The sequence below is a fragment of the Phodopus roborovskii genome, unplaced genomic scaffold (genome assembly GCF_943737965.1).
Source record: "Phodopus roborovskii unplaced genomic scaffold, PHOROB, whole genome shotgun sequence".
NCBI classification, from domain to species: Eukaryota; Metazoa; Chordata; class Mammalia; order Rodentia; family Cricetidae; genus Phodopus; species Phodopus roborovskii.
Genome location: NW_026126409.1, coordinates 22,493,901 through 22,518,368, shown reverse-complemented (window position 1 = coordinate 22,518,368; position 24,468 = coordinate 22,493,901). Strand labels below are relative to the sequence as shown.

General features: G+C 44.6%; 1 protein-coding gene across 2 annotated transcripts in view; it reads left to right on the top strand.

Annotated features, from left to right (window-relative positions):
* Rab11fip1 (RAB11 family interacting protein 1) overlaps window positions 1–24,215 on the top strand; it is a 35,230-nt gene extending 11,015 nt beyond the window's left edge. Inside the window, exons 2-6 of one of the 2 annotated variants that reach the window (XM_051182213.1) lie at window positions 7,280–7,722; window positions 8,810–9,581; window positions 10,607–12,388; window positions 13,268–13,373; window positions 23,176–24,215. In XM_051182213.1, the coding sequence (XP_051038170.1) occupies window positions 7,280–7,722; window positions 8,810–9,581; window positions 10,607–12,388; window positions 13,268–13,373; window positions 23,176–23,394 (3,322 nt within the window). In that variant the 3' untranslated portion in view covers window positions 23,395–24,215. The remainder of the gene's footprint in view (window positions 1–7,279; window positions 7,723–8,809; window positions 9,582–10,606; window positions 12,389–13,267; window positions 13,374–23,175) is intronic. The other variant, XM_051182214.1, reaches the window with a different exon arrangement.
* Window positions 24,216–24,468: the final 253 nt, after the last annotated feature.

Sequence of the window (24,468 nt, the reverse complement as noted above, 5' to 3'; positions counted from 1 at the left end):
ACTTCTGTAATCAAAGTTAGGCCCTACCTGTTGCCACCTACCCACCTCATCCACAGCAAAACTTGCTAAACTGCATAGCTGTAGAGTACACAGTGCCAGCGTGATGTGATACAGGTCATCTCCGTCCCTGTTGCTTCATACTGATGCCATGCTCCAGGGCAGTAGTGTTTTGAATCTCAGCAGCCCATAGTGTGGCATTCTGCCTTATTTCTTTCTAATGCCCTGGGAAGACAATTCCTGAGCTGCTTCATATGCAGTCTCCGTCTAGGGAAAGACTGTCCTGCTCCCAAACACTCTTAGGGTGCTATTCTGTTCCTCCTTCCTCCCAGGAGGAGCCATATTCCTTAGGGTTTTGATGCTGGGTTTCCATGGAGGTAGTGATGATTTGGGCTACAGCCCATAATTGAAATTTAGCCTGGAAAGGGAAGTGTGTAGTTGTGTCGACCCTGAAGTTTAACCTAGACCCAGAGACCTTGAAATGAATTCTGATGTGTCTAGACTGGTAGAGCCGGTGGCGTTGGCCTTTCCTTTTCTGGACCTTTTAGGGTAAAAAGTAGATACTATATTTATTAGTTTTCCAAGACAGTTGGCTTTGTAGTCTTGTTTGAGACTACAAAGTTGAGAGTCTTGTTTGTGATGAATTTGAACTTTAGTAGGATTGTCTTTTCAGCAGTTGTCCCCATGTTCAAAGTTAGAAATGACAGCAGGACCAGTGGCATGGTTCAGTGAGTAAAGGCACTTACTGTCAAAGCCTTCGGTATTCAGGAGCGACTAGGTGTGCTCACCATGGCATGATTGCTCCCACACATACAGTGCGTGCACACATTCAAATAAATAAACAAGCAAACAAATGTAATTTTCAGATTTTTAAAAAAAGAAATAGGAAGCAAGACAGCCCCTGTCCCAATAACTGATGCTTTGTGAGGTGTGGCTCCCACTCTCCTCCATGACAAGAGCCACGAGCGTCTTTGCCACTGTGACTGCAGTGCAAAGCCTATAAATGTGTTTGTGTGGGACTTGAAGACCGTGATTTCTCTCCATGTGACCACCTCCTAGAATGTGAAAAGCATGTTCTCTCCGGCCACTGAGTGATGGCTTCTGAGGCATTCCTGGCAACCCTTTAACCCGCCAGTGAAGCTGTAAGGATGCCATGGGACAAGCCATATTTCCCCTCATCTGTGGAGGAAGATCCTGTCTTCCTCAGCATTCCCTAACTCATCCTCCCCTCTTCCTTCTCCCTGTCCCCCAACAAGAACAGGGTTTGTCTCACTGTGTACCCAAGACCAGTCTCTCATGATCCTCCTGCCTCTGTCTCCCAAGTGCTAGGATTATAAATGTGATCATCTCCTTAAGATACCACTGTGTATATCTCGGAAACACAAACAACATTTGATATGTTTTCAGCTGTTACATTATCTTGGAGCCCTTACCCGCTCCACCCCAACCCCAGAAAAGAACCCCTACCTAAACACCTCAGGTAGATAATTTGGATAGCATATATTTCCACTTGGGAGAATACAGAACTGGCCATTGTTTCCAAGAGAACATGGGAAAGGGAATGACACAAGTAAGGGACCAAATTTCTTGTTCTCTTGCTTCTCATGTGATCAGAGTGGTTATACTATGCCTGTTGTTACTTAAAAATACTACCTAGAAGGGCTAGACACATAACCCAGTGGTGCAGCCCTAGCCTCATACACAACACCTTAGGGTTTCATTTTTTGATAGGTGAAAGACATTTTTCATATCTTGGGCTTAAAAATGAAACTTGTTTCATGGGATTATGGCTTTCCTGCTGCACTCTGCCCTTTGGACAGAAACACACACAAAAAAGAGCCCAACCCTGATCGAAAGATAACGGAAGCTTCCTGGCTCTATGTGAAAGGTAATGCTGAACTCCTACACTGAAACCATATTCTGTGGCCATGCTGGATCAGAGGTTATTTATTAACTGCTTCTCTGGGCAGACAGGAATTATGTGAATTAAAGAAAACAAACAAACAAAAAAAAAATAGCAGACAAAACCACCGAAAAATGGTGTTGATAGTGATGTTGAAGCTCATAGCCGTAATCTGATTTGGGATTCCAGGGGGTGATTCATTCATGAACTTTGTTAATGGAGTTTTCAGGCTTAGAGCCTGGGCTCTGGTAGATCAAAGGCTTGCCCACCAGCCCAGGAAAGGGGGGGTTATTCTAAACAGCCGGCCACAGTGGGAAGAGGTCTAGCAACTCTGAGTCTCACTGGAAGTGGGCTTAAATAGAGGGCAAACAGTATGCATAATATTAAGCAGTCCTATCATGGTGGGACACCCTGTTAAATAAATCATATGATAAATTGCCAGAACTGTGAAATCTCTTCCTGGGAAACAGTTTCCTCTTCCAGCCAGCATCCTTTTCCTTTCCTCGGTGTGATTATCTTAGTATTTGGTACACAATATCTCTTTAGAATATCTTGCCCTACCGTGGGAACTTGACCGGCACAATCAACTAAAGAGGGCTCATAGGGGCTCACAGAGACTGAGCTGACAATCAGGAAGCCTGCATGGGTCTGACCTAGGTCCTCTGCATGTAGGTTATGGTTTCTGCTTGTGTAGCTTGGTGGTCTTGTGAGACTCCTAACAGTGTGTGTAGGTAGGTGGGTGGGTGGGGAATCTCTCACTCTTTTGCCTGCCCCTTGAAACCTTTTTCCTCCTGTGGGTTGCCTTGCCCAACTTTGATAAGAGGGTTTGTGCCTGGCTTGTTGTAATTTATGATGCTGTGTTCAGTTGATGTCCCTGAGAAGCCTGTGTTCGACCCCCTCCCTTCTTTCCTTTCTCCCTCCCTTCCTCCCTTTCTTTAAAGGGAAAAGGAGGAGTGGATCTAGAGGAGAGGAAAGGAGGGGGTGGGGAATGGAGGAGGCAAAACTGTTGTCAAGATGTAATGTATATAAAGAATTAACAAGACAAAACAAGGGGGAAAAAAAAGAATGTCTTGTATGCTACCAGGTGATTTTACTGTGGCTTCTGCATCTCTCAGTAACAATATTGGTAGAAGCATTCTGTTTCTTTCCCTGCTGTGGTTAGAACATTCTAGATGGCATTCATTGGGATGCCTGCTCTGCCTGTGATTCCGAATCTGCTTTTCATGCTCCCAAAGGAGCCCTGGAGCCTCCTCAGCTACCAGCTTGTTGACTTCAGGTTTGCTTATGAAAATAAAAGCAGCAAGAACAGTTGGTGAGGTTTCTGCTCACACATGGTGCAGGAAGTTTCCAGAGCCAGTCCCACACTAGTGCTTGGGCAGCAGGTAATAATAGGTGGGGAGCATTCTGCGGTTGGCTACAAGTTTGCTTAAAATAAGCACTTTGGCCCAGGTAACCTTTAGGAAGGCAAGCCCGCTGTCGGGAATGGTCAGGTAGCATGCTCTGAAGGTCTTGAATGTGTTCACCTGCCTCAGAAGGCTGGTGGAGAAGCACTAGCCCCAACCCCTTCTCCCCGAGTCTCCCTGATGCCAGCAGCCTCTACTGTGGTCAGGGTAAGCTGTGCTTTATGTTCAACTTCAGCCACTTCTCCTTCAGGTGCCTACAATTAATATTACAAAAATCAGACACCTTTCATCACCAGGGCAACCACACTTACCACGTGACTGTCAGGGAAGAAAAACCACAAATAATCCTCTCAACCTCTTGACAAATATGCAAAGTATTCCAGGCAGGCCCTGCCCTAGGACAGTGAGCTGGAAAGATAGGAGGCTTGCTGGGAGAATCAAGTTAGACCCCACATCTTCCAGCTATGGGTGTCCCCCAGCCCCTAACTGCTTCACATTTGTGGATCTAAAACTGTGACCGATTTCTCTCTGCCAGTCCTGGCTGGCATCTCGCATCATTTTTCTGGGTCTTGGCTGTGTTTGTTGATGCAGCTCAAGTCCTTTCGGGCAGTCCTGGGTATTGGATCTTAGGCGGTCACCTTACAGGTGGCAAATCAGGTTGGAGTTTTCCCCTCTCTCCTTTGATTTTAGGAATTTAAGTTGAAAGTATATTACGGACTGGGCATTGCAGTAGATCAGTTGCCTACCACACATGAGGCCTTGCATTTGTTCCCTAGCACCTCAACACACACACACACACACACACACACACACACACACACACACACACACACACGGAAAAGTGTCTTAAACCCCCCTCAGAAAGAATTTGAAAATGAATCAGGAGAATCAGCTTAAAGTGAGCCTCAGGAAGAGGAACTCAGAATCCTTGCATGCTCTGCAACAGCACTGGAATCAGAGCAATTTGTACGCGTCATGTCCCTCACCTGTAAAGTGAATGCATCCTCCACTCCGTGACCTCCTATATGGCTCAAGTGCAGCTCAAGTGCACACGATGCAGGGGGTGCTGCAAGTTCCATTTGAGGGTTAGGGTTCAACTTTCCTGTGTACAGAGTGAGCCAAAGAGCAACAGGGAGGTTGACCTTTGCTGAGCTGCAGCTGGAGGTGAGAGAGGAAGTTGTGATCATTTGGACAGAACCATCATTTCCTTAAAGTCCAGGCCCTGGGTTTTTAAGTAGGTCACTGAAAAAAAAAAAAAAAAAAAAAAAAAAAAAGAGGAGAAAGTTAGTTCTTCATTTATGAGATGGCCTGTGGGTGGCTCTCTGGAGGTTAAGTATTTGGAATTGGACCACAATGCACCTGCAATGAATTGGGCTCCCAGCTCACCAGAATCAGGTTTCCAGATGGGAAACGAATGCCAAGGAGACCCCTGTTTCTGAAGTTGTGGTCTGCGAAGGTCTGGTACCCCATCGTTTGCCATATCTTGACATAGCTTGCAAAGGGCTGTGTAAAACACTTGAATGGTGTTTGAAATATTCTTTCCTGATAGCTAAGTCAAATGTAAATGTTTCCTGGTCAGGTTTCGTTATTTCTAATTATGACAAAATGCAGAATTTTGCATTTTATTTCTTAATGAACCAGGGGATTTAACCCAAGGCATTTCATAATGCTCGGCAAGTGTTCCACCATTGACCCACATTCCCAGACTAAAATTTGCCATTCTAACCACTTCAAGTGTACAGTTGTGTATCCGTTCACATTGTGTAACTGGTGCCACCATCTGTCTCCAGAATCTTTTCATTTTTTTTCCAGCTTAAACTACAGTTTAATACTCTTCAGGGATTACTTCCCTGTTCTGCTCATTCCCCTGGTCCCCTCAGCCACCTTTCCACTTTCTACCTCAGTGTATTGGACAGCTCTGGGTACCTCATGTAAGTGGAATCATAATAAAATATTTGTCATTAGTAGCTTTTTTTTTAAATCCTCATTTTCTTTTTGAAACTGAATTTTGTATGTTCCCTTTTTCCTACCAGGCTTTATTACTTTCTATAACCTTAAAATTAAAAAAATATATATATGTTTATTGGTGTTTCTCCTGAATGTATGTCTGTGCACCATACACATGCAATTCCTGTGGAGACAGAAGAGGGTGTTGGATCTCCTGGAACTGGAGTTACAGATAGTCGTGAGTTACCATGTGGGTTGCTAGGAATTGAACCAGGATCTTCTGGAAGGGCAGCCAGTGCTTTTAACTGTTGAGCCATCTGAAATTTATGTATAGATTTGTACTGTAATTTAACTGTCCTTGCTGAAGGAAAATATGACATTGGAAGTAATTTGATAGAATTCTTTATTTTGAAGTGGGGTCTTTTTTTTTCTGAGTGGGATTTGAGTGCTATTCTGTCTTTTTCTTATTGAAAATAATTTTCATATAATATATTCTGATCAAGGTTTCCCTCCCTTCAACTTCTCCCAGATCTTTCCACCCACCCAACTCCATGCCTTTTTTTTTCTTTATAAGACAAGCAAGCAAATAAAACAAGCATACCAGAAATTTTTTTTTTTGTTTCCTTTTTTTAAAATTGTTGTTCAAGACAGGGTTTCTCTTTGTAAACCAGGCTGTCTTCGAACTCAGAGATCCACCTGCCTTTGCCTCCCAAATGCTGGGATTAAAGACTCGCATCACCACCGTCTGGCTTACCATACCAGAATTTTTAAAAAGAAAAGGAAAAGAAACACAGAAAGCAAAACCTATAAAAACACAAAGTCTGAAATCATAATATACAAGCAAAAGATCAATAAGGTTAGAAATGCCAGAACAAAGCAATAAGAGACAAAGAATCTACAGATATATTATTGGATTCATTTGATTTGGCTATCTACTGCTGGGCGTGGAGCCTGCTCTTTGTGGTTTGTATACCCAGGGAGACTCTTGCAGAAAATTAATTTTAATTTGCCAGTGGTTGTCAATTGGAGACAGCCTTTGGGTTAGGGATGGGGGCACGTGTCCACTTCTCTGGTTCAGCCCTGGGAGCCATCTGGCTTGAGCCTGTGCATGCCCTGTGCATGCTGCCACAGTCTCTGTGGGTCATGTATGCACCAGTCCTGTTGTGTCTACAAGGTTTTCTTGTGTCCTCCATTCTCTCTGGCTCTCACAATCTTTCCGCTTCCTCTTCCACAGAATTCCCTGAGCCCTGGGGAGAGGGATTTGATAGCCATATCCCACTTAAGACTCAATGTTCCAGAGTCTCTCACTCTGCATATAGTTCAGAGTGAGGTCTCTGTTAGTTCCTGTCTTTTTTATTTTCTAACATAGGGTCTCATTATGTAGCCATGGCTGTCCCGGAATTAGATATGTAAATAGGGCTAGCCTCAAACTCACAGAAATCTGCCTTCCTTTGCTTCCCAGCTTCTGGGATTAAAGGCATGTGCCACCATACCCGACTAAGGTAGGGTCTTGTATTTTCTAAACCGGCCTTGAAGTCGTATACCACTCCCACTCCCCCAATATCTGGGACTTTAGGCCTGCATCGTTGTGCCAAGTTCTTTATTTTTAGAAATAAGTCATTATTGGATCATTATTCTAGATGGCTATAAGGGATGAGGGTGAAATGCTGTTGGTAGAGTGCTTGAGTAGTATACTTAAAAACCCAAGTAAGATGCATCAGATTACCCTTGTCTAGCATGTAGACCAAAAAAACTCTCAAAAATAAAAGTCAGGGCTAAGGCTATACCTTGAGGGCAGAATACTTGTCTGTTCTGCTGGACACACTTGTTTGATCCCTTGCACTAAATGAATGGATAAATAAAAGCAGAGTTCTGTATTGTTCCCCACCCGATTACTCCTCGGTGAGACAGTGTGAAAGAACATTTGTATGAGAGCTGAGAGCAGCAGAGAGGAATTCACTGATGGCGTCAGGATCCCCCTTGGAGCTGTTCCTATCCAAAGTTGACCTCTCATCTTTCCCTCCTCTAGATGGTACACCCTGAAGTCCAAACCAGGAAAGAAGGACAAAGAGCGAGGAGAGATTGAGGTGGATATCCAGTTTATGAGAAACAACATGACCGCCAGCATGTTTGACCTCTCCATGAAAGATAAGTCTCGGAATCCATTTGGAAAACTGAAAGACAAGATCAAAGGGAAGAGTAAGGATAGCGCATCGGACACCGCTTCTGCCATCGTCCCCAGCACAACACCCTCAGTTGACAGCGATGAGGAGTCTTTCTCAAAAGACAAGAAAAAGAAATCTAAGATCAAGACTCTGTTTTCCAAGTCGAATTTGCAAAAGACGCCGCTCTCCCAGTCCATGTCTGTCCTGCCTACTTCCAAGCTAGACAAAGTGCTGCTTCATCCCGGCGACTTGCGGTCCCGGTGGGACGACGATGACAATGAGGATGAGTCCTCCTCCGCCTCAGATGGTGAGTTACTGTCTTTGCTCACTCATCTGCTTCCCCAGTCTTGCTCTGAGAACGAAGAGGAGGGTCTTCAGGTTTTAGTTACCACAGCAATGATGGTGATGACATTCACTAAGGCTTTGTTTCTCAAGACAATACAAAGTCTTCTCCAAGGGTTTGGAGCTCACAAAATAAGTGGATTTGAGGGAGTTTCGCTGCTGTTTGTTTTCTCACAGTCCTGGGATCTACGCCCAGCACCTGTTGTATATGAAAGAATAAAACTATAGAACCGTGTTGTAATAGGACCCTATTAGATGTCTGACACTTCATTAATTCTTCAGATGTCAGCTGAGCTTCTAGCATGTACTTAACTCCCATGTGGTTTATCTCTGGTGGAAGCTAAGTAGTCCAGTCTCCTTGACTCGAATTGTGTATTTTGAACTTCAGCTTCAATTACTGAATCCCTTTTAGTAGCCAGATTTTGTTAGTCTATTGAGAACGTAGCCTTTTCCACTGGTTTAACACAGAATTTCTTAACTTCCACATCACTGACTGTTTGGGTTGATAATTCTTGTGGGGAACTGTCTTATGCATTGGAGGATGCTTAGGCAACACTAGCACCTTCCTATCAGTTACCAAGATTGAAGATGTGTGCGGGTACTGATAGAGTGACAGGTGCCCCTGCCCATTGCAAGTACTTATTATTACCACGCCCCCTCCCTCCCCCTGCGCCTCCTCTCTTCCTGTCTTTGCAGTACTGAGGATGAAAATGATGGCATCATACATGCTAATCAAGAACTTCATCACTGAGCTTTGCCTCAAGTCCCTCACTCATGTAATTTCTCTTTTTGTTTGTTTGTTTTTGTTCCTAGAGATTGAACCCCAGTGCCCGGAGCGGGAAAGATAAATGCTTTAACTCTGATCTGTGTCTTCAGCTTTATTTTTCATTTAGTGTATCTGAAGGTCAGAGGCTAGCTTGTGGGGATGGGTTCTCTTTTGACCATGTGTGTCCTGGGGATTTAACTCAGGTCATTAGCTTTTCAGTAAATACCTTCACTCCCTGAACCATCTCTCCAGAACTTACCTCTTATGTTGTTTATTCTCTTCCCAGTCATGTCCCACAAGAGAACACCCAGTGCAGACCATACACAACTGAACCAGACCAAGAAAGAAGGGCTCTCCTTCCTCGGGGGCCTCCGGTCCAAGAATGACTCCCTTTCCAGATCTAACTTGTGCATTAACGGGAACCATGTTTACATGGAGCAGCCAGAGGCCAAGAGTGAGAACAAGGACAGCAGCCCTTCGAATTCCCCGTCCCCACAGGGCTTCCGGAAGAAGCATTTGTTCTCCTCCACTGAAAACCTGGCTGCCAGATCTCCTAAGGAACCAGGGGGAGGAGGCGTGGCCTCTGACAGGCGACTGTCGGACTCCTCCAGCAAGGATTCTGTGAAGTCTATGTCTTTGCCATCCTACCGACCTCTGACCACTGGGGACAGCAGAGAGGGCGTGTCCCCAGCAAACGTGGAGGCTACGAAAGAGTCAAAAGAGAGCAAGAAGCAGGAGAACAAAAAGTCCTCTTTGCTTTCTCTGGTGACGGGAAAGAAGGATGTGGCGAAAGGCAGTGAAAGTGAACCTCTTCCCACCGTCTCAGAGAAAGAGAAGGAAAGGCAAGGCACCAGCACAGATGCCCAGCAGAGGGAGGAAGACCTTGGACGAAGGCCTGAGAGAGATGTTATACCTGTTGCCTCCCAGTGGGGCAACTCCCTAAATCCCTTTGAAGATGTGCAGCTCTCAAGCCCAGAAGCCTGCCTGGATTCTAAGTCTGAACCGAAGCCACCAGTTCCTGCTCCAAGGGCTCCCCAGACCAAGGCTGTGAAACCTAGGTAAGTCCTAGGTTTTTACATGTGGGACCTTTCCCTGCCACTACCTGGTATTTTTTTTAGCAAACCTGGTCAGTTTCAGGATGTTTGTGCAAAGGTCTGCTAGTCTTAAGTCATTTGAACCTGTCGCCCCTGTGGCCTGGCCTGCCCAGTGCAGAGGGCAGAGGTGTTTCCCAGCCTAAAGCCACAGCTTAGCCATGCGTGGGTGGGGGTTGTTTTTCTCAGTGAGCTAAACCAGACTCCAGTGAAAGGAGACAATCTGTGGTGATTCTGAGCATATGACCTGGTTCTATTGGTTACACGGGCAGAACCCATGTCTGAGTTTTCAGTGTGCTGCCCAGTGGAGATGGCTGCCTCTCCTGGCACTTGGCATCAGTTTGCTGGTGTGAGAGACCCTTGGTCTACTGTTTAGTGTACCTGTGACCATTCTATGTTTCCTCTGTCTGATCATGAGAACCTGCCTCAACCTGAAGGAGCTGCTTTTCTGAGTGACTTTCACATTGACATTTCTCTGGTATGTGGGTGGAGAGACAAACTTTTGGAGATTGTGCACACAGGTTTTTTTTTGTTTTGTTTTGTTTTGTTTCTCTTCAAAATCTGTATTTGTTGCCTTATGTGAAGCTTTTTTATCTTCCATTCTGAACTTTTTAGATGCTTTTTGCAGTATCAGTCAGTACTCAGGACTCTGAGTGTATCAAAAAGGAACTATAGGCTGTCTGTTGCTCCCACTGAATCTTTCCATTTGCAATGCAACAAATATGTGACAGGCAGGTGTGCTTGGTGCTGAACAGTGTGTCCTTCTGTGTCTATGGGGACAGCATGTGTTAGTTGTGCAGTTTTTACTTAGCATGTATGAGGCTGTGAGTCCCCAGCACTGAAGAAAAACAAAACGATCCATTTGTATGTCCCCTTGACTGTGTAGATCCTGCCCCAAGTATAAAAAACCTTTCTCTCTTTGATGATGATTTTTATGTTTCTTGTAATGCATCTGCAACTGACCTGCAGATTTTATTTTGTCCTTTTTGCAGACTGGAAGTACCTCCAAAGGCCCAAACCAAAGCCAGGCTTCCTTCCCCCGACTCTGCTCTCTTTCCTACTCTTCCTTCTAGCTCTGCTCAGGCAGCTGTCTTTTCTGACATGAGGGGTGACTCAGAGACACAATCCTCTGAAAATCCTTCTGCTTCCTCCTCTTTCTCCTCCCCTCTGGCAGCTCCTATCTCCACATCCACTCCAATTGAACACTGGCCCCCCACAGGCAAGGGGGAGGCAGATCCTGAAGAACTGCCTTTGCTCCTCAGAGTGGTCTCTCAAAGGGAGAGCTTAACACCAAGTCCTCCGAACACTGGTTCTTCTGCCTCGGGTTCACCTTACAAACAACTTATCATCCCAGTGCCGAAAGGGGGTGACACCAGGGAGACAGGCACAGGGAAGGAAGCTGGCAGTGATGAGTCAGGAAAGAGCCCAATGGAGCAGCCTGAAGAACTTTTGACAGTTCCTTTCCCAGAGCAACACCATGTCCCCTCACCTGAAGAGGCTCAGGACGTACCCTCTGAGCTTTCCCTCATCGGTGGCAGAATTACAAACCCCACTGAGAAGTCCCCCATAGGAGGAGACACAGACTCTGGGCATCTGCCTAGGTGTTTTGTGGAGAATGATCGCAATGGTGGAATGACTTCTGTAGTTCAACAGGAAGACACAGGCTCCCCATTTGACGTCATAGCTCAGAAACACGAAGAGATGCATGGGAATGCCAGCGGAGGTCAGAAGAGAGTGAAGAAGCGTGTGTCCTTTTCTGAGCAGCTCTTTGTGGAAGAAGGAACAGAAAAGCCCACTGGGCTTGAGGAAGAGGACGAAATTCATCCACAGCAGCTGACACAAGAAGGGCCTGTTGCTTTAAGTGTGCCAGATGAAGAGTCTCCTCAGCGGCCCCACACAGAAGGCACGGGAGAGGATCCTGTGACCTCAGCAGCTCAGTCCATCATTCCTTCTGAAAGCGACAGCTTCTCAGAAGACCTCACAAGTGAAGCCAGCCCAGGAAGAGGTAGTGGTCAACTCTGGAGGGTTGAGGAGAATGATGGCCTCATGATTCAATATCAGAGCAAGGCCAGTGATCATGAGGGCCTGCTGTCTGACCCCCTAAGTGACCTTCCTTCTGCCTCTGATGTGAAATCTCCTGTCATGGCTGATCTGAACTTTTCTCTTCCTTCTATTCCTGAAGTGGCATCAGATGATGAAAGAGTAGATGAGGCTGGAGATGGAGGAAAGGCAGCAAAGCTGGTTGATCCAGAAGTGGGAGTTTCACCCGTGGATGTGTCACCTTCCAGTCTGGAGAAGACAGAGGGGCCGAGTGGCAGGGCACATGGGTCAGTGCTCATGGAGGATCTCCATGACTTCAGGTCAGACGCTCTCAAAGTGGCTCCTTCTGAGCAGACAGCAGCATTAGGAATTCCTAAGTCACACCTTGGCAAGAGCTCAAGAGTGAATAAACAGTTACCAGGCCCTGGTGCTGAGGAAGAGGAACTGAAGGGAAGTGGGAGGCCAGGCTCGCCTCTCCACACGTCCCAGGACTCCCCCGTGCCCAGCCCCTCACCCTCTGCGACCTTTCCTGCTGCACACTCTTTGCCTAGCTCTCCATATTCCGACCATCACACCAGTGTAGCAGAATCTCAAAAAAAAGCAACAGAAGCCTCAGCTGCTAAAGTTGAAAATTTTGGCAAGAAGAAGCCACTTCTACAAGCCTGGGTCACACCCTCAGAGATACATCCAGTCTCAGCTCAGCCAAATGCTGGAGTTGGGGCAGCCAAGCACAGGTGAGAGATGATGGGGGTGCTTGCCTTTGTACGTGGGGAAGATGCCCTCTCTTTGCTTTCACCTGCAGACCAATGCCTTCCAACTGAATGGATGTCCCCATGTCACCATTGGCCTGCTTCGCTGGCAAAGCTGGTCAGGAACTCAAGATCCAGCCGTGTCTGTAGCAAGGACATAGTAGTCTTCAAAGATAGCTTAGGGATGCTTCTACAGTGTGACAAAGCTCTGTAGCTGTGGAAGTGTAGGACATTTGTGTCTCCAGGGTCTCAGAAGCTGGCTGAGACCAGTGACAGAACAAAGCAATACTGAAAACTTCCTCTGAGAACTGCTCCAAGAGCAGCTCGCATGATGTGCACTGTCCCTCGATATAGAAACCGGAAAGTTCTGCAGGGCCCTCAGTGGAGTCCTAGTCTGAGGCTACGCCCACCCACACAGATGAGCAGCTTTCTTTCTTCCTTTCTTCTTTATTGTTAACATTATTTATTTATTTTAATTAATTGAAGACTTTTTTTTTTTTGCAGTGCTGGGGATAGAACCTGAGGCCTTGTGCATCGTGGGCAAGTACTATGTCACAGAGCTATGTCCCATCCTGAGACACTGTCTGTCTGTTCTTGTGTCCTTAGCGGATTGAGGGACTTAGCATCTGTTGGGATCCCCACTCCCCAACCCCCCCCCCCAAGCCAGGGATGAGCTTTGCTGGTTGTGTGTGTGGCTCTCTAATCTGTTTTACTTTGAATTCCACAGGAGCTAAGGCATAAGCTGGATGTTGGGCCAGAGATGATCTCTCCCCGTTGCTTGACTTGCCAGCAGCCATCTTTGAGACAGTAGTTCTCAACTTTGTGGCTACTCTAAGTTTAAAGATCGGTTTCTTGTCTTTCCAGGCTTCATCCTGTGAAGCCGATGAACACAATAGCCACCAAGATTGCAAATCCTAGCTTGGGAACTGCCATCATCAGTGAGAACCTGATCAATGAAGCCATTATAAAGGTGAGTGTTCTGAGGATTTGGCGTATTTGTTAGGATCTGCAGAGCTTGCTGGTTCGGAGTCACTGTGACAGCTGGCCTCGGTCATTACAGGGAGCTAATGGGAGGAGGACTTGAGCTCATTTAGTTTGAAGACCAACCTGGGCAACATAGCAAGACACTATCTCAGAATAAACAACAGCGAAAGTTAAAGACCTTGGGCAAGTCTGGGAATTACTTATGCAGACCTCTGATGTGTCTGGAGTCTGGATAACCTCTGAGGGCCCCCAGACTTTCCGTTAAATGGATCATTACATTTCCTTGTAATTATTTATTTCTCACTAAAATCTTTCTTGTCTCTAGCAACATGATTATCACTGGCACTGTTTGTTGACTATGGTCGTACTTTTTTGCTTATTTATTTTGTTTTGTTTTTCTTAAAGGCAAGGTTTCTGTAGCCCAGGCTGCCCTAAACTCATGGCAATCTTCACTCAGCCTCCTGAGTGCTGGGTTTACAGGCAGATGCCACCACCTTGTTCTTCCTGCGGTTTTCTTTAAAGAAAACACTGCCCCCCCCTTTTCATTTTTTGTTTGTTTGTTTCTTCGAGACAGGGTTTCTCTGTGTAACCTTAGCTATGCTAGAACTCACTCTATAGACCAAGCTATTTTGAAATCCCAGAGACCCATCTGCTGCTGCCTCCTGGGTGCTGGCATTAAAGGCGTGCTCACCACCACTGCCCAGCTTCTTTTCTGTCTTTAGGCAAGAGTATAAAATGTGTGACACAGATGTACTGGGTTTTATCCCTGTATTTCAACATAGTTTCCAACATTTAAAAAGTTGCAGAAATAGTACAAAGAACTCCTGTAGACCATCGTCTGGATTGGCCAGTCGCTCACATCTGACCCCGTTTGCCCCATCTCCTCCCATTCCTTCCTCCCCCTCCTGCTCTTTCTCTGTATACCACCGCATGCTTGGTTTTCGTTTGGTAAAAATCTGAACCATGGAAAAAGTAAGTTGTATGCATCATGTCCTTTTTTATTTCTAATTTTTTTGAGTATTATATGTGCATCTTTAGGTGTTTGTATGGGTGTGTGCACATGTGTATAGAAGCCAGAAGTTTAAGTCCAATGAAGTTGAAGTCCGCTGTTTTTCTCTATAACTTTTCACCTTTTTTTTTCTTTTAAATTATTTTTTTTTTTCATATACTCTGATCATAGTTTCCCTTCCCTCATCTCCTCCAAGGTCTTCCCTACCCATTCAAATCATGTCTTCTCTCATCTATCTATCTATCTATCTATCTATCTATCTATCTATCTATGAAACATTCAGGCAACCAGAATAAAAAGAAAAACACCACAGAGAGAAGCAAGATATACAAAATTGAACCTATAAAAACACTTGGAAACAATATGCAAGCAAAAGTTCAGTAAGGTAAAAAAAAAAAATCCCCAAACAAAGCAACATAAGACCAAAAAAAAAAAAAAAAAAAAAAATCTACAAAAATACCACTGAGTTCTTTTTGTGTTGGTTATCTACTCCTGGGCATGGGGCTTGCCTTTAAGTGTGGTTTGTATTCTCAGTGAGACGCCCTTGCAGAAACCCATTTTTCCTTTGTAAGTGGTTATCAATTGGAGATAGCTATTGATTAGGGATGGGGACTTGTGAATCCACTTTTCCATCTCAGCACTGGGAGCCATGTGCCTCGAACCTGACAGGCCCTGTGCATGCTGCCACAGTCCCTGAGTTCATTGTGTGTATCAGTCCTGTTTTGGCTAGTTATTTTTAGTTCTTTAATATTTTACATATTAACTGTCTGTTGGATGTGTAACTTTAAAGATCTTTCCCCATCTTGTTGGAATGGTGATTTCCTTTGTCATGCAGAAGCTTTTCAGTTTCATGAGGTCCCACTTATTTATTGTTGTTCTTGGTCCCTGTGCCAGTGAATTCAAGACTATTCCCCACTTTCTCTTTTTTTCAGATTCAGGGTATCTGGCTTTATGTTCTTGATTCATCTGTAGCTGAGTTTTGTGCAAGGTGATGATAAGTATGAATTTATAGTCTTCTACGTGCAGACATCCAGTGTGACCAGCACCATTTGTTGAAGATGCTGGGTTTTGGTTTTTGTTTGTTTGTTTTCTGTTGTGTATTTCTGGCTTCTTTGTCAAAAATTAGTTTAGGTATGTAGTTATTCATTAGGTTTAGGTCTTGAATTTGATTCCATTGATGAATATTTCTGTTTTTATGCCAGTACCATGCTGTTTCTATATTGAAGCTCTATAGTACAGTTTCAGGTGAAGGCTGGTGAAGCCTCCAGCAGTTCTTTTTTTATTCAGGACTGTTTTAGGTATCCTGGATATGTGTGTGTGTGTGTGTGTGTGTGTGTGTATGTGTGTGTGTGTGTGTGTGTTACCACATGAAGCTGTTATTGTCCTTTCGGTTTTTGTGAAGAATTGTATTGGGATTTTGATAGCAATTGCACTAAATCTATAGATGTGTGTATTATGTATGTATGTATTTATTTATTTGGTAGGATGATCCTTTTCACTGTTAATCCTACCAATCCATGAGCATGGGAGATCTTTCCATCCTCTTATGCCTTCTTGATTTCTTTCTTCCATGTCTTGAAGTTTTTATTATATAAGTCTTGATTAGAGTTGCCCCAAGATATACTTTTTGAGATTATTTTGAGAAGTATTGTTTCCCTGATTTCTTTCTCAGTCTGTCATTTGTTTATAAGAGGACTACTTTTTGTTTTAAAAACCTGGAGCTCACTGATCCAACTGAAGTCACGAAGTCACTGGCCATCAAACCCCAGGATTCCTCCCCTCTCTGCCCCTCCAGTCCCGGGATCACAGGCACATGCAAGCACCCTTTGCTTTTTATGTGACCTGGGAATCCAAACTCAAGTCCTCATGACAAGCCTTTTACTGGCTAACAGGGTTCCCCAGCCCCTCCTAAATTCTTGAGTGTATAACTCCTAAGAACAAAGGAATTCTTCAAATTCCAGAAGCTTACTGTTGAATTAACGGCTTTCTTATCTCTGGCATATATTTCACGGTTGTCCCAACAAGGAGACAACCCTGTTCAATTGTTTGTGCCACAATCCAGGCACTAGTCCTGCCCCTTACATTTAATACTGTCTGTGCATCTTTGTAATTTTTTTTAGGATATAGTTCTTTATTATGTATGCAGTATTCTACATGCATGTGTGCCTGCCAACCTGAAGAAGGCACAGATCTCATTATAGATGGTTGTGAACCACCATGTGGTTGCTGAGAATTGAACTCAGGACCTCTGCAAGAGCAGCTAGTGCTCTTAACCCCTGAGCCATCTCTCCAGCCTCTGTCTATGCATCCTTTTCATTCTGGGATAACTTCTTGGCTTCAAATACTCATTTTTTTTTTTTTTTTTTTTTAAATTGAGGGAGGTGTGCTGGAAATAAAATCAAGACTTTTTAACTTGCTAAGCCTTGTTGCAAAGCTCCAGTCTTTTTTTGTTTTGTTTTTGTTTTTTTGTTTTTGTTTTTGTTTTTTGGGTTTTTTGTTTGTTTGTTTGTTTTTTGTTTTTTTGAGACAGGATCTCTCTGAGGCTTTGGAGCCTGTCCTAGAGCTTGCACTGTAGACCAGGCTGGCCTCGAACTCACAGAGATCCACCTGTCTCTGCCTCCCGAGTGCTGAGATTAAAGGCGTTTGCCACCACTGCCCTGGCACAAAGCTCCAGTCTTTAACCATTGCCCTGGAATAGCCAGAGGTAGAGGGAGTTTCTGACTGCCGCAGAGAACTACACTTTTTAGTTTTTAATGCAGGGTGTGTAGTCCTGGGTATCCTGAAAGAGCAGGGTGGCCTGAGTGCTGGGATTAAAGGTGGGCGTCAACAAACACCTTTATAAAACAAACAAACAAAACTATTTTTTATAATAGTTTCTTAAGGGTTATTTGGTTTTGGTTTTTGAGATAAAGTCTCAGCATGTAGCCCTGGTAGACCAGACTGGCCTCAAACTCAAAGATTTCCCTACCTCTGCCTCGTGGTGCTAGGATTAAAGTCATGCCACCATGCCCTGCAATTATTTTTTTAATAAAAAGTTTTTGCCAGGCATGGAGGCAGGGGAAGGAGGATCTCTGAGTTCGAGAACAGCCAGGACTATACAAAGAAACTCTGTCTTGAAAAAAGAGAAAATAAAAATAAAATGTACTACTTGTATCTTGTCCCTTCTGAAAGATTTTCTTGTTGTAGGTATATGTGATAACTGGCTTTGGACATGCTATGCCACACAATCCCAGCCCCCAAAAGCATTTTTTTTAAGATTGTATTTTTATTATTGTAAAATATTCAAGTCTGTGTGGGTATGAGTGCTGGTGCCCTAGGAAGCCATAACCATTGAAATCCCTAGAGCTGGAGTTACAGGTGTTTGTGAGTCACCTCAAGTGGTTGCTGGGAACCAAACTCAAGTTCTGTGGAAGAGAAATACATGCTCATCATCACCAAACGGTCTCTCCAGCCCCCTGAAGCGTTTTTACATGCTTGATGATTGTTCTCCTTTTGTGCACCTCTGCCATCAGGAGCTGGGTTAAGCATTCATTGGATTTTGGAGATCCGAGCCTTGAGTAAAAGTGGCCCAGCAGTGATAATTATTACCGAAAACAAGTTAGCATCACCTAGCTCCATTCTTGACCTCTTTCCTTGTAAAATGGGCCAACAAGGCAGCATTGCTTTCAGGGCTATCACTATTGTAATTAAAAAAGAAAAAAAAGTCAAACAAAAATGACTCAAGAGAAAGATGCTCTTCAGCAACTCACATGGAGGGTTGGTTTTTCTTCTTTTATTTTATTTTTTTAATTATGGGGAAAGATGGGGGAGACATCTTTGGGGACGGGAGCAGCAGAAGAAGGAAGGGGAGGGAGGAGGAGGAGAGAGAAAGGAACAGATGGAGAAAGACAGGAGGTGGGCAGGGCCCTTTTAAAAGGGGGACATAGTGAATGTGCACAGGTGGTGCTCTTAGTGGCTGCAGCTGAGGCTGTATCCTGTCAGAACCCCAAGGGCATGCCGTATGGGTGCATGAATAATAAACAATCACTATTGTCAGGACCCTGTACCTACAATGGTTTAGCCCCAACAGTTTTCACCTGCTGTAACTCCATCTACCTGCTTGGTTTCCTGGCTTCTGTGCGATAGTTGTCAGTAGAAACAGCAGCACTATCTCCCAGGAGCTTGGTTTGTTGGTTTTTCTGCCAGGAAGGTTTTTTTTTGTTTGTTTGTTTGTTTTTTTGTTTATTTTCCTGATATTTACTAGGAAGTTGGGCCAGAGGACAACATAAAGATGACATAATGACATGTAGCCATCTAGCAGTTTCCCCTTCCCACTTCCTATTAGTGCACAATGCTTTCTGACTCTAAATTTTATTTTATTTGGTGTATGTGAGTGTTTTTCCTGCCTGTATATTTATAGGCACAGAAAGTATGGGCCTGGTAGTCATGGAGGCCAATAGAGAGCACTATTTTCCCTGGAACTGGAGTTAGTTAAAGATAGTTGTGAGCCACCATGTGGGTGTTGGAAGCCAAACCTAGTCCTCTTTAAGAGCAACAGATTCTCTTAAACTGATGAGCCTAAGCTGACTCCCAGCCCCTTGTCTGTCTGTCTACTTTAGATTGGTTGACTGATTGACTTAACTGATATATTACACATTGAGCCCCGAGAGAAGCAAATGCCTCTTTCAGAAAGTAAGCAAGGCCCTTGCTTCCCATTTTATTTCCTCTTCAAAGTCCATTTAATCAAGGGTTTATCTCCTAGGACTATTGAAGAGAGACACCCTTTGTCACTTTGCTTCATGACTTGTGTGCCCACTGCTGCCCTTGGCCTGCCATAAATCTCTTGGTCTTGGACCCTCCCATCTAAATATTCTAGGTAAATATAGAAAGCTCTTTGGAGACAGCTGTTGGCTTACTGGCTTTGTACTAAGAATACAACAGAATATCAGCTTTGTACTAAGCATACAACAGCATTTATAAAAATAACTTCAAAATGAGAGGTAGGGAAGGGAAATCACACAGCTGAAGTAAATGAAAAGCTAGCAGGGTGGTTGCAACAGTGTTTTCTGTTTGTTTTTGCTTTTTCCCTTGGCTGCTGTTTTAGGGCCTTCATCAAAAAGCCATTTTTGTGTGTTTGACAGTTTCATAGGACTATACAGTGTGTTGTGTTCACCTCCTAGTACTCCTTCCCCCACCCAGCTTCTGCGGATGTCCTTTTTCTTCCTGACTAGTACTTCTCCTGCTTTATGTCCTGTCTTCCTGTAAAACGGCTGCTGCAGGGTGTTCATGAGTGGAAAGCTATGTCATCCTATCCAGGAGACATTTTCACAAGGCTCCTTTTCCGTCCTCTAGCTCTCCCAGTCGGGCCTCGGTGGGCACATACACTTGTGTACACAGATAATGAATGCCCAGACACATATTTAAAATTAAAACAAGTCTTTTCCAAGAAATGTTGCATGTGATTGTGAAAGGTGAAAACAACATAAATATCTAGTAGGTACAGTGATGGTTAAAATATACTGGATTAAATTTTTCTATTAAATCTATCTTGCATGAAGCCTTGAGGTTGATCCTCAATACCACATAAACTGGGTATAGTACATGCTTGTAATCCCACCACTGGGCAAAGACAGGAGGATCAGCAGTTCAAGACCATCCTTGTTTGAGGTCAGCCTGGGAGACACATGACCTTGTCTCAAAATGAAAGAAGAGGAAGACAGCAAAGAGGAATAAAAAAGAAAGCTGGGTATGGTGGCACACTCTTGTATTCCCCAGAATTGAGTGGTGGAGGCAGGAGGATCAGGAACTCAAGGCCAGCACGGGCTGCATGAGACCCTAAAGAGATGGAGAGGGACTGAGTTGTTAAGGATTTAATAACATTGGACCTCACTCTTGCTAAACACATACTCTGTTACCAAGCTATGCACTCAACCACTAATTAGTATTTCTTAGTAAAGCGTTTATGTTCTAGAGGTATAATCTAAAAACCTCAAGGGTATGTTTCTTTATATGAAACATCAATAGACACCTTTTTTTGAGGGGGCTCTTCAAGACAGGGTTTCCTCTGTATAACAAACAGCCCTAGCTGTCCTGTAGACCAGGCTGGCCTCAAACTCACAGAGTTTTCTGCCTCCCAAGTGCTGGGATTAAAGGTGTGCAACACTACTGCTTGGCTGGACACCTTTTTTATTATGACAAAACACGAATGAGATGAAGGCTACCCATCATACCTTATTTGTTTATTTGTTTGTTTGTTGCAGGGGTTGGGGGGGCAGGGTCTCACTCTGTAACCCTGACTGGCCTAGAACTCTTGATGTGTACCAGGCTGGCCTCAAACTCAAAGAGACCTGTCTACCTTTGACTCCTGAGTGTAAGCCTCATCATACATACCTTTTGTTTTGGTTTGGTTTTGGTTTTTCGAGACAGGGTTTCTCTGTATTGCTTTGGGGCCTGTCCTGGAACTCACTCTGTAGACCAGGCTGGTCTTGAAGTCACAGAGATCTGCTTGCCTCTGCCTCCCGAGTCATGAGCCATCAATGCCTGGCCATCATACCATTTTTTAAACATAATTTAGCAGTGTTAAATACATCCACTGTGTCCAAATCCAGAATACTTCTAGACAAAACTTTTTAATTTAATCTGATTTTTAGCTTTTTTTTTTTTTTTTGTTTTTGTTTTTGTTTTTGTTTTTGTTTTGGGAAATGGCTGTCTCACTGTAGCCAAGGCTGGCTTCATGATGCAGGCTAACCTCTGATTGCTAGGATTACAGGTGTGTGCCATCATGCCCAGTTTGAATCTAGTTTTGGAAGTCACACGCAGAGTGATTGCAGGAGTAGAGAGCATTTATGTGTCATGACCAAAAAGGGTCACCCCCCCACCCCCATAAATGTCCTCACCAAGTTGAAAGAAAGAAAGCAAGGATGGGGGAGGGAGAAATAGCCCAGCATCCCCCGTATTCATGTGCCCCTGATTTGAACTCAAGCTTGTATGTAAAAACAGCAACTTGTTTTTCTTGTTTCTAAGCAGCCATGGAGACAGTAGGATTCCTCTGGATTCTTCTCCTTGGGCAGTTTGCTCCCTGGATGGGGCAGGGGGCTTCTGTGCTATTGTTGAACTATTACTGTTAGTTCAGGCCACTGGCTCTGCTTGGAGATGGTAGGCTCTTGACTTATTGGTCTTCTGGTAGAAAATGAAAGTGGCAGGTCCTCAGGGCAAAACCTGTAGTGACAGTGGCCTTGGACTTCTTTGGGCAGAAATCACCTTGAGTTGCTCTGGCGGCTTGTTTCCTTGAATTTGTAAATCTGTTAAATTGAAGATTGTCAGGCCTTTCCTTTTACTCCCTCCTAAGGCCTTGATGTGACTTGTTACTTCTTACTGAGTCTTTTGTCTCTCATTTCCTTTTGGCTCAGAACTCTTGGACTTGCAGTTAGAGTCTCCTTGACCCAGATGATATATGCTCATTAAAAGCAACTGTTCCGGATATGTGCTCCCTTCAGAAACAGCAACAATCAGTCCTTGGGACAGGCCACCATGTACCCAGAGAGTGTGTACTCAGGTGACCTGTGAGGTCTGTGGCCTGGTGGCACTTGTCTTTAGCGATACATGTTTTAAGAGTGAGGAGTAAGTTTTGGTAGGGTCTCAAAGCGTGCCTAGGGTAGCGGACTGACTTCATTGGCTGGTCCCCGGTGTTTGTTGGCAGGAGGGTGCTCCCACTTCTTTCTGCTCTGGCTTGGGGCTTCTTCCCACTCTGCATGTTGTATGACTCCGGGAGTTTTAAAGGCTGGTTCCACACTTGAGAGATCAAGTGATTCATCCACCTGGGCCTCCCAAGTGGCTGGACTCCGGTTTGTGCACACCACACCTGAGCCTGGCTGATATGTGACCACTACTACTGCCACCTGACACTTCCTTCTCCTTTCTCCTCCTCTCCACCAAGGCCTCATTATATTCCTTTTCTTTTGTCCTTTTTTTTTTTTTTCAAACATATATGGTTGTTTTGCCTGCATTTATGTCTCTGTGTGTGTGTGTGTGTGTGTGTGTGTGTGTGTGTGTGTGTGTGTGTGTGTGTGTGTGTGTGTTGCCAGAGGAGAATAAGGAGAGAGTGCTGGGTTCCTGGGAACTGGAGTTACAGATGATTAGGAGTTACCATATGGATGCTGGGACTTGAACCTGGGTCCTCTGGGAGAGCACCCAGTGCTCTCAACCACTAAGCCATCTCTGCAGCCTCCTCATTACATTTCTTGAAAACATGTACCCAGGGTCAAGACCAGAGGTCTGAGAATTATAAGCCAAGGATGGTTCCTGCCTTTTAAATCTTGTGATGCTGAAGATCAAACCTGGGGTCTTTATACTTGCTAGCAAGTGTTCGGCGGCTGAGCTACACCTAGGCCCCTGGTCTTTACATTTTTCGAAGGATCATAAAGCAAATAGGAAATAAATAAAAAGTAAGTAAGGATGCATGTAACCAACCCATACACTCTACATAGTCCATGGTACTTTTCTTAGTTGGCCACCTGGTTTCAATCTGTGTTGAAAGTGAATTTCCAAGCCAGCTGTAATTGCTCGCACCTTTAATCCCAACACCTGGGAGGTAGAACCAGGCAGATCTCCATGAGTTTATGGCCAGCCTGGTCTATCTACACAGTAGCTTCAGGTCAGCCAGGGCCACATAGTGGGACACTAAAGAGTAACAAAATGGGTGTTCATGGGGGGGGAGGTGCTGACATTCCTTTGCATTCTTTTCCGAAGTCTGCTTTCTCTGCTGACTTGTAACCATTTCCCTCTTCTCCCCTCTCCAAAGAAATACCAGCCCTCGGATCCTGCCTTCGCCTATGCACAGCTGACCCACGATGAGTTGATCCAGTTGGTCCTCAAACAGAAGGAAACCATCAACAAGAAGGAGTTTCAGGTGAGGGAGCTGGAAGACTACATTGACAACCTTCTGGTCAGAGTCATGGAGGAGACCCCCAACATCCTCCGAGTGCCGACCCAGCTTGGCAAAAAGGCTGGAAAGATGTGAACCACATGAAGGAAATGGAGATGTTTTGTGAGCTTGTTTCCACCTACTCTCACGGTCAAGGGTGTGGTCTGCCTAATAACCAGCACACAGGCCCATGTCACCGGGTGTGTGCCTTGTCTCTCGAGAGTTAATTCTCCTAGTTGAAACCAGGTTATTACCATGAATCTTTTGTATACATTCCCAGCATTTTATTTTTAAATACCACTGTGCCTTTAACTAAGTTGTAAATGTAAATGTTTGACCCTGTGTCATCGATTCAGGAGGCACCATTGGACTAATGTATTTTAACACTGAGGTGGTCACCCTTTGATACTGAGATCTTCGAGTATATATCCTCCCTGAAGCCAGGCTTAGGGTGAGATCAGAAAGGGACTGTACTGTGGATACTGCTTCACCTCTTTTCTTGGCAGATGGTAAATTTTTATGTCTTGTGAACTTCTCTCAGACTCAAGGATTGTTTTGGTAGAGTTTTTTGTTTAGGGGGCATTGTTCTGTTTTTCAGATAGGCTGTTGTATAGCCTGGGTTGCTCTTGAACTCACTGTATAGTTGAGACTAGCCTTCTATCTTCCCACCTCCACTCCCTAAGCTTTGGGATTTCCTCTGTGTTGATGTGCCTTGCCTGGAGCACAGCTGTTTATGAAAAGCCTCTGAGCATGCTTCTCAGAACAAATTGCCTCTTGCTTTTTTAGCCTTAAAAATACGATTTGTGGGTGGAGAAATATAGCTTAGAAGGTAAAGTGTTTTCACTGCAGAAATCTGTATTTGAATTCTCAGCACCAATGCAAAAGAAGCAGCCATAGCGGCAGGTGCCCGGGGTTGGGGGTCTCAGATGGGTGAGGGGGTCAGAGACAGGCAAATCCCTAGGGCTCACTGGCCAGCCGTCTAGCTGAAACAGGGAACTCCAGATTCAGTGAAGGACCCTGTCTTAACAAAATGAAAAGCTTCATAGGATCCCACATAGGTGAGCACACCCCACACATGCATACACACACACACACACACACACACACAGAGGCACACACACAGAGGCACATATACACTGAGCTTTTTAGATCCATAGGGCCATCTCCTGG